Source organism: Apium graveolens, unplaced genomic scaffold, assembly GCF_009905375.1.
Source record: "Apium graveolens cultivar Ventura unplaced genomic scaffold, ASM990537v1 ctg5857, whole genome shotgun sequence".
In the NCBI taxonomy this organism is placed as follows: Eukaryota; Viridiplantae; Streptophyta; class Magnoliopsida; order Apiales; family Apiaceae; genus Apium; species Apium graveolens.
Genome location: NW_027419126.1, coordinates 91,058 through 107,776, shown reverse-complemented (window position 1 = coordinate 107,776; position 16,719 = coordinate 91,058). Strand labels below are relative to the sequence as shown.

Below are 16,719 nucleotides of genomic sequence, written 5' to 3'. Positions count from 1 at the left end.
AGAAGAAAGGCCAAGGCACATAGAAGGAGTGAAGATAACACTGAAGAAACTAAATCAATATCTAAACCACTACCTTCCATACCTGAACCTTGTGTTGCTGATCCCACTATAAACATCCATGGTGAACTAATCATCCCAAAAGAGGAACCTATTGATTGGGACACCATCAAATTGCCTACTTTTTTAACCACTCTTCCACTACCAAAGAAACAGAAAAGAAAATCCAAATCTACACCTCCCCTAACCTCTAAGAAATTCACTCAAAAACAAAAACCTAAGCCTAAGCCACCCATTTCTAAAGATGATTATGTTCACATCTGTGACATAAAAGAAATTTCAGACATTGAACTCTATCTGGATGAGCTGGAGGATGTAAGGGGAATAGCTGCCTACAGACAGCTACCAGAGAGATTGGTGTTCAGATACAAAGGAGCTGGGGAAAGAACATGGCCTCTCTACAGGATTCTGAATGAAGGCTACTCTACCTTGATCAGAGTCTTTTCAGCCATACAAAAGGATTCTGGCTTTACCAGGACTGCCAAGACTGAAATTCTCAACAAGATTGCCAACATAAGGAAAACTTGGAGGGAGCCCAATGCTTTGCCCAGAACTTTACTTATTCAAGAAAGGGGAATTACAATCCACAAATCACCTCATTGGTTGATGGAATTTAGAGATGATAAAGGAGTCAGAAGATTTTTCAGACTTGAAGACCAACTCAAGATTGCCAGCAATGAAACTCTCAAGGAAATGCAATCTAAGTTGGATATCAGTAATGAAGATGAAGCTGAATTCTACAGACAACTCCAACTCCAAATTGAGGAAAATGACAAAGGGCTAGGAAAGAAAACAAGGGAACAAAGAAGAAAAAGATGATTTGCTCAGACTAAAGGAGCACCCTTGGAAATTCTGTAAATCTTCAATTACCTCCTAGTACATACACTTTTGCAGCACTTTTAAATTTCTACTTAGTTTCAATTCATATATTTGTTAAGTGTTTTGTTATCATCAAGTTAACCCTGAATTTATGTCTACAATTCTTATAGACATAAATAGGGGGAGATTGTTAGGAATATATGTGCATTAGTTTGATGATATATTTAACAAAACACTTAAGTAGAAGTTTAGTGTTTGCAGCCTCAACGGATAAGACCACTTTGGCTATCCGTTGATGGTGCAGCTTTACTTAGAAATAAGTCTAGTGTTGTAGCACATTTCAGTCTCTGTATTTAAGATATAATTCTTAGAAGTTGAGAGAAAATATAAGTCATGTTGACTACTAGAAGATATGCAAATAAGAAGGCCAATTGTAAATATTTCATGCCTTGTAATTTTGTATAAATGAAGTGGTATCAACGGATATCTTAAAGACCTTCAACGGATGAGAAACAAAGCTTCAACGGATGTCTCTAAAGCTTCAACGGATAGAGCTTCAACTGCTAACACATCAACGGATAAAGCCATCAACGGATGAAGGCTTCAACGGATGTTCTGTTAAATAGCAGTTGATAAGTGGTAGTTGTAACAGCAGACAGAGGCACATGGGTTGACAGAGATAACTGAAATGTGGAAGCCTAATTTCAGGAACATTAGAAAAAGCAGCCGTTCTACTCTAGTACAAAGAGGCAATAGTCAACAAAGTACTTGAGTGATATGGAGAAGAAACAAGTGGAGAACTTATTTTATTATTGTATTTTTATCTTTGTCTTCACTTGTACACTTGGTGATATATAAACCAAGTAGCAGCTAGTAATTAGATAAGAATTTTTCCAGTGCTGTTTAGAAAAATCTTGAGAGAAAAATTATCTAGTTTGTACTAGGATGCAGCTGTGATCAACATCTTGAATCACAGATTTTCTGAAATACCATCTCTGGTGGAACAACAATCCACCAGAAAAGTTTTTAAGGTCTGTTGTGTTCTTTACATTAGTGCTTGAATATATATCTGTCTGTATTAGCTTAAAGCAATTCACACACTTGTTTATCTTGAACACAAAGCCTTTAAAACTGCTCAAAACTTGAAAAGTTTTGAGATTTACCTTCAACCCTCCTTCTGTAAATCTCATTGTTAGTCCACTAGGAATAACAATTGGTATCAGAGCAAGCTCTTGACACACAAAGAGTTTAAAGATCTTGGAAACTAACAAAGATGAGTAAGAAGGATATTGGAGTAAAAATCCCAGTTCTTGACAAAGACAGTTATCACCATTGGAAGGTGAAAATGCACCTTCATCTACTCTCCCAAGATGAAGGTTATGTAAACTGCATTGAGAATGGTCCTCACATTCCCCATAAAGTAGCCACAGTTGCTACGGCCACAATTGTTGTTGGTCGATCCATTCCAAAACCTAGAGCAGAATGGATAATGGAAGACACAGAAGAAGTCCACAAGGATAAGAAGGCTATGAACATTTTGTTTAATGGTCTTGACAAGGATATGTTTGATAATGTGATAAATTGCACAACTGCCAAAGAGGTTTGGGACACATTTTAGCTACTGTGTGAAGGTACAGAACAAGTAAAAGAAAACAAAATGCAGCTTCTCATTCAACAGTATGAGTATTTTCATTTTGAAATTAGTCCACTAGGAATAACATACCCGCATTAAATGAAATAACGAAACAACACGGGAGTAAAATTAGTCTTAAAAATTACCAAAAAAATTTTAAAATTCTCAGAATATTGTAAACATAATAAAATATGAGTTTCATAATTTTTGAATAATCCAAGAATTAAATATGGATTTTATAATTTAAATGAATTCAGAAAATCATTGAAGAATAAATAAATAACAGAATATTGATTTGTAAATTTTGTAAAATCCCTAAAATAATTAGCAAGGTTATAAAATCATAAAAATAATTTTGGAGACAACCCAATAATTTTGGAAATAAAATTGTCATAAAAATCACTTTTTAAAAGTGAAACAAAAATACATTATTCCCCGACTAATCATAAAACAGACCACGCAAACCAGCAATCACACATAAACAATAATAATTAACAAAGAGACCATAAATTCCATAACTTCTTTATTAATATCTACGCAATAATTACATATTTAAATATTACAGAAATATACGAGTCGTTATATCCTTCCCCCCTTAAAAAGATTCTGCCCTCAGAATCTTTACTAATTAAATAAGTGAGGATATTTGTCAAGCATATCTGACTCTAGTTCCCAGGTAGACTTTTCTACCCTAGGGTTTCTCCAAAGTACTTTAACTATAGGAATAGATTTATTTCTAAGTACACGCTCCTTTCGGTCTAAAATCTGGATTGGCTGCTCCGCATAGGATAAATCTGATTGAAGCTCGATCGGTTCATATTCAATTACTTGATTCGAGGCAGGAATGTAAGGCTTCAACATGGACACATGAAATACATTATGGATATGCTGCCACTGCGGGGGTAAAGCTATCCCGTATGCCACTTTTCCTATTTTCTTCAAAACTTCAAATGGTCCTATATATCTCGGACTCAGTTTACCTTTCTGACCGAATCGAATCAATCCCTTCCATGGCGAAACTTTTAGTAATACCAATGATCCTATTTCAAAACTTATGTCCTTTCGATGTAAATCTGCATTCTTTTTCTGTCTATTCTGAGCGGCTTCCAATCTTTTCCGAATTAACACCACTGCTTCTTTTGTCTACTGCACTAATTCAGGTCCTAACACTCTCTTTTCTCCTACCTCATCCCAGTATAGAGGTGATCTACACTTTCGTCCATTTAAAGCTTCGTAGGGTGGCATTCATATGCTTGATTGCTACCCGACGGATAACCTACAAAGCAACCGATGGATGATCAACAACCCGACGGATGGTCAACAACCCGACGGATAATCATGTACTAAACTAATAAAGAATTCAAATAGCAGTTGAACAGTGAAAGCTGAGCACAGCCGTCGAGATGTATACAAATCTACTGTGGAAGCCCATTAACCGGGTAATAGAGGATGAAAAGCAGCAAAGCTTAAGACTGATAGTTCTTATATTTGTTCAGTCTTTTTGACTTTGTAATCTTGGTGATATATAAACCAAGAATGTAGCAAATAAAAAAAAGAGCTGAGAAACACAAAAACAGAGAAATCTTTGTAAGCAGAATTATTAGCATTTCCCTGTATTCTCAGTAGTTCAATTTGTAAGCAGTTGTGAGCATTCTTGCACACAGAATCCTCTCGATATATAATATATATCTCTGGTGGAATTGTTTAAATCCACCAGAAAGTTTTTAAAGACTCTTGTTTTTAATTACTTATGTTTTGATTCAATTAAGTTTCTATTCCGCATTGTGCTAATCAAAACACGTATATCCATATTCGAGTTGAACATTTTTATTTTAAGAAAAAGGTTCAAGAATTCCATTCAACCCCCCTTCTGTAATTCTTGCTATATTGTTAAGGGACTAAAAATTGGTATCAGAGCAAGCTCTTAATCTACAAAGAGTTTAAAGATCAAAATAATTCAGCAAGATGAACAAGAAAGATGTTGTAGTCAAGATTCCTTTTCTTGATAAAGATAATTACCATCATTGGAAGGTAAAGATGCATCTTCATATGCTTTCTCAAGATGAGGCCTATGTGGACTGCATAGAAAGAGGCCCTCATATTCCAATGAGAGCTGCAACAGGAAATGAGCCATTAGTTCCCAAGCCGAGGCACGAATGGTCTGATCCTGACATTGAACAAGTCAGGAAGGATAAAAAGGCCATGAACATTCTGTTCAATGGAGTTGATGCAGACATGTTTGACAACATTATCAATTGCAAAACTGCCAGGGAAGTTTGGGATACTATACAGATAATCTGTGATGGAACTGAGCAAGTTAGAGAAAACAAGATGCAGCTCTTGATTCAGCAATATGAGCATTTTCACAATGAGGAAAGTGAATCAATTACTGACATTTTTAGTAGATTTCAAAAACTACTAAATGCTCTTAAATTACATGAAAGAGTCTATCAAACTAAAGACTCCAATCTGAAATTTCTCAGATCTCTTCCAAAGGAATGGAAACCAATGACAGTCTTATTGAGAAACTCACAAGATTATAAGGAGTTTACTCTGGAGAGACTATATGGCATCCTAAAGACCTATGAGCTTGAGATAGAGCAGGATGAAAGGATGGAGAGAGGAAAGAAGAAAGGAGGATCCATTACACTAGTTGCTGATTTGGAAAAGGAGAAGTAAGTGAAGATGGAAGCTGTTTGTTATGGATAAAAAACCAAGGTATTACTTGCTGTATTTAATACTAAGATTCGGGAGCTCAAGGCCTTTAATGGCTGCTCTCGTGTTTCGTGACTCAATCTGCCTTTACGAGATGCCTACGTATCTCTGTGAATTAGAGAATCAAGCCAAAAAACGTAGTTCTGATTGGTGGGGGTGAGACCCCTTATATAGATGTTGGGAGTCCTTGAATTGGACTTGGTATAGGAGACTTGGTGGGCAAGTCTCATAATTAGAATGGACTTTGGAGTCCTAGATAGTAGGAAACTGATTCCTTATCCTTTTAGGTCCCCTTGAGGCTAATCTCCAAGGATTTATATCCTTATCGGGACTCTTTTCAACATCTGATTTGTCCCTTATTAATTAATTACGAAATTAATTAATAATCAGGGCTTTTGGGCCTTTTTTATTCCATCAGGCCTGATCTGGTCCATCAGGCTTAACCTTTCTGGTCTGAGTATCATATATCTTTTTATTGGGCCTGGCAGCCCACAGTTTGTACAATTAATGCAGTATTTAATTATACAAACATAATTTATTTATCCCTATCATTTGCCCCCCAACTTTTGGGAAACATTGATTAGGTTTCGCAGAAGTTAAGTCTATTGGTTCCCTTACAGGGTCTCGTTTTTCCGTAAAGTGTGGAGCGACCTACACATTTACAACGAATTTTTCCTTTTATTCAGGAATTATCTTAATTTCCAAGAATTTTTCCCTTATTTCCGGGATTTTTCCCTTATTTTCTGGAATTTTTCCCTAATTTTCTGGGATTTTCCCTAATTTTCTGGAATTTTTCCCTAATTTTCTGGAATTTTCTGGGATTTTTCCTTATTTTCTGGAATTTTCCCTAATTTTCTGGAATTTTCTTATGGGCTTTTGTCCTTAATGGGCTTTTCGTCCCTTCAACTTCCTTTTCCTCTTATATAAAGGAATGAGGAAAGGCTATTACTCCTCACTTTCTCATTTCTTAGTTTTCTTCTTCATCTTCCTGCTAAGATTCTCAGAGGAATAACAGCAAGTCGGAGCTCAAAGCCTTTTTTCAGGAGTGCTTCTTCAGGTAAGATTCCTCCCTTTGCTTTTCATTATTTTTCCATTGTGTGCCATTTTAAGATAGCCTATTTACGTGCCTCATACTTTTTTTCAGATGGCTGACAAAAGAATGACTCGTTTGGCCAAGATGAACGTGGCTAGAAAGTCCAATGATTTTCCTATTCGATCGAGGTATACTTCCTTAATCGACATGATCAACACTCGAGGGGACGAGTATCCGTCTGATGCGCATCTGGACGCGCACGATCATATCAGTGCTTTACGGGATCCCAAGGAGCTGGAAAAGTTGAGCAGCTGCTTCAAAATCAAGGAGCCTTTTAAGCTGGTTCTTGCGGGTCCGGCCGACAGGGCCTGTCAGTGGAAGAAGGACGCGCTATGCGTCTATAGGGATACTCTGAGGGCAGGTATTAGACTCCCTTTTCATCCATTCATTACTTTGCTACTGGCTGATGTGGGCATCAGCCCTTGCCAACTTCCCCCTAATTCCTGGAGGTTGATTCTGTGTTATCTGTCGCAATGCGCCAAGCACAACGTCCCCACATCTGTTGCTGTCTTCAGGAAGATTTTTCAATTTAAAAACAACCCAGATAAAAGTCCGGGTTGGGTTTCTATCAACCAGCGCCCCACTATCCCCCATATCGTAAATGGGAAGTCCATCCCTGACAACAACTTGGGGTGGAAGAAAGATTTTTTGTTTGTTATTTGGGAAGGTGGAGATTGGGGCTCCCTGTTTCGATCATCCTTTGGGCTGGCCGTAGACGGGAGCCCGAATGACATAACTTTGTCTGAGGAGGAAGCTAGAGGTTTCAACCTCCTTACGCAAGACAACGGCACTTCCCATTGTTGGGACCTTATCCGGGAGACCGTCCTGGTAGAACGCGGCCTTTCGCCCGTTAATAAGAAAAGTAAGTTCCCTTTCTTATCTCCTTTATTTCCTGCACTTTTATTTCATTGATTTTCAACTGACTTTGTTTCTCGCAGTGGCTGAGAAGATTGAGGAGGCTACCAAGCCGAAGGACCTGGAGACAACCAGGATGAAGAGGGCCGGGAAGATCTTTAAGGACCCTCGACTGGGTGACCGCTTCCCGGAGTTCCTTCTTCAGGCGACGGAGCCAGATGAGGAAGGCCCCAGCCAAGTTCTGCGCACCAAGCAGAGGCCAGGTGCCTACTTTCAACCTGTTTGGGGGATCCGGGGCAAGGACTCAATTGTGGGCAGCACGGCCCTGTCCAAGGAATGGTCTAAGCATTCCATTTCCCCGGTGGATTATCAAGATTTTGTCCTCCAACAGGACTTGGAGGGGAATGAGCTGTTTGGAGCCCAAGCTCTGGCGACGGTATGTACTTTACTTATGCTTTTTACAATTCTCTTTTCTTTCTTTTCTAAACCTTTGCTGTTTTCTCCTGCAGGCTAACGCCCATTTTCAAGGGGCTATTCACCAAGCCAAGGCTTGGAAGGTTGGCCTGGAAGATGCCAACAAGAAGTTGGAGGAGGCCAATCAAAAAATTGAGGCCCTTGAAGCTCAATTGGCCTCTTCCACTTCTGACCTGGAGACGGCCCGGGCTGAGAATGTCATCTTGAAGGCGCAGAAGGAAAAAGCCTTTGATGGCTGGATGGACACTCAAGAATTCAAAGACTTGATGGTGGAGCATGACGCCCTTCTTCATCCTGTTAGCTATAAGGAAGGCTGGGACGCTGCTGTGGAGGCCATCCAGGATGAGTTTCCCGAGGTCCTTGAGCAGTTGCCCTTTCCTTGCCCAGTACGGGTTCCAGAGCTTGGAGGTGTTACTGAAAAGCTTGCTGGTATGATCAAGGATGGAGAGGAGGAAGATTCCCCCGAGGAGGAATTCGAGCCTGTTGCTAAGAAGGCCAGGGTGGAAGAATCTCCCAAAGCAGCGCCTCAACAGCCATCATCTTCTGCCGAGGGAACTTCTACAGGGACTTCGGAGGGGACGACCGAGACGTCCGAAGAAACGACTGAAACTTCCGAAGAGACTTCGGATAGTGGTTCTGAGGAATCTCATCCTTCCAAGGCCTAGCTTTTTGTATATCTTCTTTTTGAACTTTATTTGTATCAGAACTTGTTACCCTTCGGGGTTATGTTTTATACGTTGCTTTTCTTGCCTTTTTCTGTTTTATCTTTACCATCTTAATATGCATTTGAACCTTAAACATCCTTAGATAGAAATAATTTCAAACTCTTTAATATGAAGTCTGGTTTTCCAAAACCTAACATAGCATGGGTTCGACCCTAATCAACAATAACTAGACAATGTAAATTCTACTGGAATATAAAATCCTATGCAAGCAAAGCTTCAAGGTGCTTTTAAACCTACTTGTCAATGACAAGTGAGAATCATACTTCTCCAATCTTACACATAGTAAACCTTCAGGTTTTGTGCGTGCCAGGTCCTCGGGACTTCAAAACCTTCCATAGTTTCCAGCTTGTAGGTTCCTCTACCCTGAACGCTCTTGACTCTGTACGGCCCTTCCCAATTTGGGGCAAGCTTTCCTTTCTGTCCAACACCAGAAGCCTCTATTTTTCTCAAGACTAGATCTCCTTGTTTAAAAAATCTCTCTTTAACCCTTAGGTTGTAATAGAATGAAGCCTTTTTCTGATATTCTACTATCTTTGCATGTGCCTCATCTCGTACTTCATCAATTAGATCCAGGGCTAACCTCTGCCCTTCCTCATTTTCTACAGCATTGAAAGTCTGAATCCTTGGAGAGGAATGCGATATCTCCACGGGAACTACTGCTTCTGCCCCATATGCCAACATGAAAGGAGTTGCTCCTGTCGTGACTCTACAGGTGGTCCTATAGGCCCATAATATTGGAAGTATCTCATCCACCCAATTATTTCTTGACTTCTCGATCCTCTTTTTTAGTCCATCCAGGATTATCCGATTTGCTACCTCTGCTTGCCCATTGGCTTGCGGGTGAGCCACAGAGGTGAATCGTAACTCAATTTCATTTTCTTCACAATACTTCTTGAATTCCTCATTGTTGAATTGTGTTCCATTGTCAGTGACGAGGATACGGGGAATTCCATATCGGCACATAATGTTTTCCCACAGGAATTGTGCAACCTGCTTAGTTGTGATTTTGGCCAAGGGTTTGGCTTCGATCCACTTGGTGAAATAATCAATGGCTACAATCAGAAATTTCCTTTGTGCCGTGGCCATAGGAAAAGGCCCTAGAATATCCATCCCCCACATGGCAAAGGGAATAGGCGAGTTGATAGAGGTCAGCATCTCGGGGGGTTGTCTAACAACTGGTGCATGCTTCTGACAGCGATCACACTTCTTCACATATTCTTTGGCATCAGCCATCATTTCTGGCCAATAGAAGCCTAAACGAGTTATCTTATGAGCCAAGGCCCTGCACCCCAAGTGTTGCCCACAAATACCTCCATGCACTTCTTCAAGAGCTAAGCGTGCCTCATCGGGCCTGAGACACCTCAGGTAAGGAACCACGAAAGATCTTTTATATAGAATCCCCTCTATCAAAGAGTACCTTAGTGCTCGAACAGTTAACTTCCGTGCCTCAATTGCATCGCTTGGCAACCAACCGGTTTGAATGTGAGCCTTGATGGGATCAATCCATGACGTCCCCAAGCCTACGGGAGCCACAAGCTTAACATCTATGCTTCGTGTTTTCAAAACACGGAAGTACACACTTCCTGAACTTTCTTCAATCTCAGATGAAGCAAACTTTGATAGCGCATCTGCTTTAGCATTTTCTTCCCTTGGAATGTGTTCAACCTGGCATTCATTAAATTGGGTCATCACAGCCCTTACTAGGCGAACATACTTAGCCATCGTATCATCCCTTGCCTCAAATTCTCCCTTTACCTGGGATATGATCAGCTTCGAGTCTCCACGGACCTTTAAGTTTTTGACTCTAAGTGTCCCAGCTAGGCCAAGGCCAGCAATCAGGGCTTCATACTCTGCCTCATTGTTTGTTGTTGGGAAGTCTAGCTTCATGGCATACTCAATTAAGAATCCATCAGGGCTTTGCAAAACCAACCCTGCTCCACTGGAATTTGTTTTTGATGCTCCATCAAAATAGAGAACCCAATATTCTTTCTCCTTGTCCCCATTGTCGACTCCCTTGTCTTGAGGTATGGTATCTTCCTGCCCCCCGACTTCTTGGTTGGGTATGGTACATTCCACCAGAAAGTCAGCTAGTGCCTGGGCTTTTATGGCCGTACGTGGCTTATACTTGAGATCGAACTCTCCCAACTCTATTGCCCACTTAATCAGTCTCCCACTTGCCTTGGGACTGTGAATGATATTTCTCAGTGGCTGATTTGTTAGCACTTCAATTTGGTGAGCTTGAAAATAAGGACGCAGCTTTCTTGAAGCCATTACCAAGGCTAAAGCGAATTTCTAAATGGCTGAATAATTCAACTCAGCACCATGCAAAATTTTGCTGACATAGTATACGGGTTTCTGGACTTTCAGTTCCTCCTTAACCAACACGGCGCTCAAGGCGCTCTCTGAAACAGCCAAGTACAAAAATAAAACTTCATTCAGAACTGGCTTGGCCAACAACGGGGCCTGGCCCATATACTTCTTTAACTCTTCAAATGCCTTCTGATTTTCCTCATTCCATACAAAGTCTTTGATGTTCTTCAGTGACTTGAAAAATGACAAGCACTTGTCTCCTGACTTGGAGATGAATCGTCCTAACGCAGCAACCCTTCCTGTGAGCTTCTGAACATCCTTGACAGTTTTGGGGGGTTCCATGTCCAGGATCGCCTTTATTTTATCGGGATTTGCCTCAATTCCCCTCTTCGAGACCATCAATCCCAAGAACTTTCCAGATCCTACGCCGAAAGCACACTTCGTCGGATTCAACATCATCTTGTGGTACCTCAGGACCTCAAAAGCTTCCCTTAAATGGGCTATATGATCAGTCTTTACTAGACTCTTGACTAACATGTCATCAACATAGACTTCCATAGTCTTACCAATAAGATCCTTAAAAATTCTATTCACCAACCTTTGATAGGTGGCTCCTGCATTCTTGAGACCAAACGCCATAACAAGATAACAATAAACACCAAAGTCAGTGATAAATGATACCTTTGGAATGTCATTCTTATGCATTTTGATCTGGTTGTATCCGCTAAACCCATCCATGAAACTCAGCATCTCATGTCCAGCGGTAGCATTAATCAAAGTATCAATTCTGGGCAGCGGAAAACAGTCTTTGGGGCATGCATCATTCAGATCGGTGAAGTCTATACACATCCTCCACTTTCCATTAGCCTTCTTCACCATTACAGGGTTTGCTAACCACTCCGGAAATTGAATCTCCTCAATGAAACCAGCCTCTAAGAGCTTTTCCACTTCCTGCTTTATAGCCTCTTGTCTTTCCGGGGCAAAATTTCTTTTCTTTTATTTCACTGTCTTCCGGCTTGGATCCACGTTTAACTTGTGAGTAATTAACTCCGGGTCTATGCCTGGCATATCAGCTGCTGACCATGCAAACACATCACTATTTTCTTGCAAAAATTTCACTAACTTCCCTCTAAGGGGCTCCTCTAATGTGGCTCCAATGAAAGTCATCCTCTCAGGATTCTTGGGATCTAAAGGAACCGAAACCAATTCTTCTGTTGGCCTTCCTCTATTCTCATCATTTTCTCGAACATCCATATCTTCAATAGGAAGAACCTGCCCCCCGACTCCATCTGCCCTCAAAGAGGCCACATAACAGCTTCTAGCCATTTTTTGATCTCCTCTCTCTTCTCCAATCCCGTTTCGGGTGGGAAACTTCATGACTGAATGGTAGGAAGAGGGGACTGCCTTGAAGGCATGTATCCCTGTTCTCCCCATGATAGCATTATAAGTTGAACTAGCCTTTACCACCACGAAATCCAGCATCTGAGTCGCTTGCCTTGGCTCCGTACCTATGGTGGTTGGCAATTTAATTATCCCTTCCACAGGACATTCTACTCCAGCAAATCCATATATCGGCATGTCGGTTGGTGTCAACTGGGAGTCGTTATACCCCATCCTTAGAAAGGTGTCATGAAGCAAGATATCCACAGAAGCACCATTATCCACAAGGACCCTCTTAACCGGGCTATTTCCTATTATCGGCGTTATGACCAGCGGGTCGTCATGAGGAAACTTCACACCCTCTAGGTCGGAATCATCAAAAGCCAATGTTACTTCTGTCCTGGCCCTCTTCGGGGCTTCTCCGACAATATGCATAACCTCTCTAGTATATGCCTTTCTGGAATTTTTGGACAATCCAGCAGCAGTTGGACCTCCAAAGATCGTGTTTATCACAGGCCCTCGAGGTCTCGGCCCTCCATAAATGGTGTTTATAACTGGTCCTCTAGGTTGGGGATTCCGCCCCTGATCATCTTGGTCCCTCCTACGATCTTCAAAGTTCTTCCTTCCATTATTATTTATGTCCCCTCCATCTCCAGTATACTTGTTCAATCTTCCTTTTCGAATCAAAAACTCAATTTCATCTTTCAACTGCCTACACTCATCGGTGTCATGGCCAACATCTTTGTGAAACCTGCAATACTTGCCCTTATCTAGCTTGGCGGGATCAGCCTTCAAGGGCTTAGGCCAGCGAATATCTCTATCTTTCTCAATCTCCATCAAAATCTGACTTCTGGGAGCATTCAGCTTAGCGTATTCAGTGAACTTTTGCCCAGGTCCTCCCTTCTTGGGGGTTGAATCAGGGTTTTGTTCGGTTCTAGGATATTTGTCCTTAGCGATATACTCCAAATCAGTTTTTCGTTTCTTGCCTCCAGTGGGCTCATTACTTACTACGGTCTTCCTCATACTTTCTTCAACCTTGATATACTTCCCTGCCCTCTCTTGGAGCTGCAACATGCTCTCAGGGGGTCGTTTGGCCAAAGACATCTTAAAAAACTCATCCCTAGTTCCTGGTTGCAGTGCTATCATGGCTACCTTATCATCAAGGTCTGGGACTTTTAAAGCCTCCTTTGTAAAACGATTCAGGTAATCTCTTAAGGATTCCTTAGCTCCCTGCACAAGACTCATAAGAGATGCTGAACTTTTCTCATGGACTCTTCCACTGATGAATTGCTTAATAAAAGCCTGACTTAATTCTCTGAATGATCCAATAGAATTCGGGGGTAGGCGACTGTACCATCTTTGAGCCATACCCGACAGGGTTTGAGGAAAGGCCCGACATTTTATAGCATCATTCACGGGTTGCAGCAGCAGTGCATTAGAAATGTCCTAACATGATTAGCGGGGTCTCCCGTGCCATCATAGGCTTTGATAGTGGGCATCTTGAATTTCCTTGAGATATGGGCATTCATTATCTCTTCTGTGAAGGGTGGAGTTGGATCATCAGGATCTCCAAGGGGAAGGAGATTGCTTGGATCAGTTCTTGGGACAGCAGCCCTTCTTCTTACCGGACCATCCAGGTCTATGATAGGAGGAGGATTTCTCCCCCTAGGTGGTATGTGGGTTCTGGTGGCTTGGTGAGCCTCCAAGTCACGCCTCAGCCTTTGGATTTCAGCCTCATGAGCCCTGATCTTTTCCTGCACTTCTTGGGGATTCGCCCCTGGGGTGCTTTGGGGGCGTTGCCTTCCATCGGCCATTGGCTCTTTTCCAGGACGCCTCCTTCTCGGGGCCACTTCATCATCCGAAGATTCGGAGTCTCTCTCAGTGTATGGACCAGAAAATTCCCGATCCTCAGGGATAGGATCCAAACCTCGTATATAGGGGGGCGACCGCCCTCGTGCTTCACTTCGCCCAGCATATCCGCTTCCTCCAACCTCAGGGTGAAGGGGCATCCCATAAGGGGGGTTAGTAGTAACAACAGTTGAATATTCATACCCGACGGGTCGAGAATTCATAGGTATATGTACTTGTTGAACTTGAGGATTCGTACCTTGAATAGTCGGGGGAGTTGTCCCTTGTGGCTGAGGTTGAGTTGCCCCTGTCTGGGCTTCCCCCTGAGTAGATGCATAAGTTAAATGGGGAGGAACCTCCACGGTTGATGAAATCACCTGGGTTGTCCCTGATGGTGTTCCCTCCTCTAGAGTGCTGGTTGTTCTCCGTGTTCTCGCCATGGTTGTTGTTCCGTGTTTTCCCACGGACGGCGCCAAATGTTATGGATAAAAAACCAAGGTATTACTTGCTGTATTTAATACTAAGATTCGGGAGCTCAAGGCCTTTAATGGCTGCTCTCGTGTTTCGTGACTCAATCTGCCTTTACGAGATGCCTACGTATCTCTGTGAATTAGAGAATCAAGCCAAAAAATGTAGTTCTGATTGGTGGGGGTGAGACCCCTTATATAGATGTTGGGAGTCCTTGAATTGGACTTGGTATAGGAGACTTGGTGGGCAAGTCTCATAATTAGAATGGACTTTGGAGTCCTAGATAGTAGGAAACTGATTCCTTATCCTTTTAGGTCCCCTTGAGGCTAATCTCCAAGGATTTATATCCTTATCGGGACTCTTTTCAACATCTGATTTGTCCCTTATTAATTAATTACGAAATTAATTAATAATCAGGGCTTTTGGGCCTTTTTTATTCCATCAGGCCTGATCTGGTCCATCAGGCTTAACCTTTCTGGTCTGAGTATCATATATCTTTTTATTGGGCCTGGCAGCCCACAGTTTGTACAATTAATGCAGTATTTAATTATACAAACATAATTTATTTATCCCTATCACTGTTGAATCAACTTTAAAGGTCTGTGAGAATAAGGGCAAGGGGCTTGCAGTAGAAAATGAAGATTCATTGAACCAAGATGACATGGAGGACATTGATGAGCACCTAGCATTTCTTTCAAGGAGATTTTCCAAGCTCAAGTTCAAGAAGAACTTTGGAGCAGCCAAGCCAAATAGAAACATGGTGGATAAGTCAAAATTCAAATGTTTCAAATGTGGCTTGGCAGGGCATTTTGCAAATGAGTGTAGATTGTCAGATTCCAGTAAGAAAAGGGTTGAGTCTGTGGATTATAAGCAAAAATACTTTGATCTACTCAAACAAAAGGAAAGGGCTTTTATTACACAAGAGAATGACTGGGCAGCAGAGGGTTTGGATGAAGATGAAGATGTCACCTATGTCAATCAAGCCCTAATGGCCAAGTCTGATGAAACAGAGACAAGTTCCTCAAGCAATCAGGTAATCACTACAAACCTTGCACATTTATCTAAAGCTGAGTGTAATGATGCCATAAATGACATGTCTACAGAATTGTATCATTTGCGTGTTACACTTAAGTCTCTCACTAAAAAAAATGTTAAAATTAAAGAAAACAACTTGTTTTTAAGTGAGAGGAATAATGTGCTAGAGTCTCTGTTTGTTGAGTTTGAGAAACTGAAAATTGAGTGTAAGATTGCCAAGGAGGAATTAACTGAGTCCTTGAAAAAGGAAGAAATTTTAAAGAAGCAGCTCGAGCGTGAACAAGAGGTGATTAAAGCATGGAAAACATCCAGGGATGTTCATCCTCAAATCACCAAAGTTCAAGGAATTGAGTCTTTTTGTGATGAAGCCTGGAAAAGGAATAAAGAGAAACTAGAACCTAATTTGGTAGATGGTTTGCTGACAGATGTAGACTCGACGGATGATGAGGACTACCTGTCGGATAACAAAAAGTGTTATCCGTCGAATGATGAAAATCCTCATCCGTCGGCTGTAAGCAAGCCCATTAGCAAAGCCAAACTAATCAAGCTAAATGATAAGTATGGATCTGTTTCCAAGAATTTTGTTTCAGGAGAGTCGAGTCAAGCTAAGAAAGGGAAAAAGGCTAATGTTGGTCACATGACTATCAAACAGTTAAGTGACAGACTTGAGAAAATTGAGGTAAAAACAGAGACTAAAAAGAAAAACAATAGGAATGGTAAAGTAGGGATTAACAAACACAATAACTACACACCTGATAAATATGCTCCTAGAAAAATCTATGTCAAGTGTGAGTGTAAATCATTTGTCTGTTAATTGCAAATCTACCATGCCTACTCCCATGTCTATTCAGTCTCAATTTCCTAACATAAATGCCATGCCTGTTAATGATATGCCTACACAGAATATGAATGCACAGTTTGCTAATATGCCATTTGCACCTAATCCATATTATGCTGCTTACAGTATGCCTCAAATGCCATTTAGCATGCCTTACTGGAATAACATGTTTACACCAATCATGTCATTTCCTGTTAGCCATAACATGCATGATAATTCTGTTGCATTTAGTGGTTTCAAAGGTACAACCCAATTGACTAAGGAAGAATCTGAAATTCCGAAGTCAAATGAGATAAGACCTAAGAAACAGAAGAAGAAAGCTAACAAGGCAGGACCCAAGGAAACTTGGGTACCAAAATCAACTTGATTTGATTTTGACGTGTGCAGGGAAACAGAAAGAATCTTTGGTACCTGGATAGTGGTTGTTCAAGACACATGACTGGTGATTCTATCCTGCTCACAGAGTTTA

General features: G+C 41.2%; 1 protein-coding gene across 1 annotated transcript; it reads left to right on the top strand.

The window, feature by feature from the left end:
- Nucleotides 1–7,473: 7,473 nt before the first annotated feature.
- Nucleotides 7,474–8,341, top strand: LOC141702896 (uncharacterized; the record flags this gene model as incomplete). Its single annotated transcript, XM_074506496.1, has 2 exons — nt 7,474–7,608; nt 7,682–8,341. Coding segments are annotated over 2 exons (765 nt in total), but the record flags the coding sequence as incomplete, so codon positions are not given.
- Nucleotides 8,342–16,719: the final 8,378 nt, after the last annotated feature.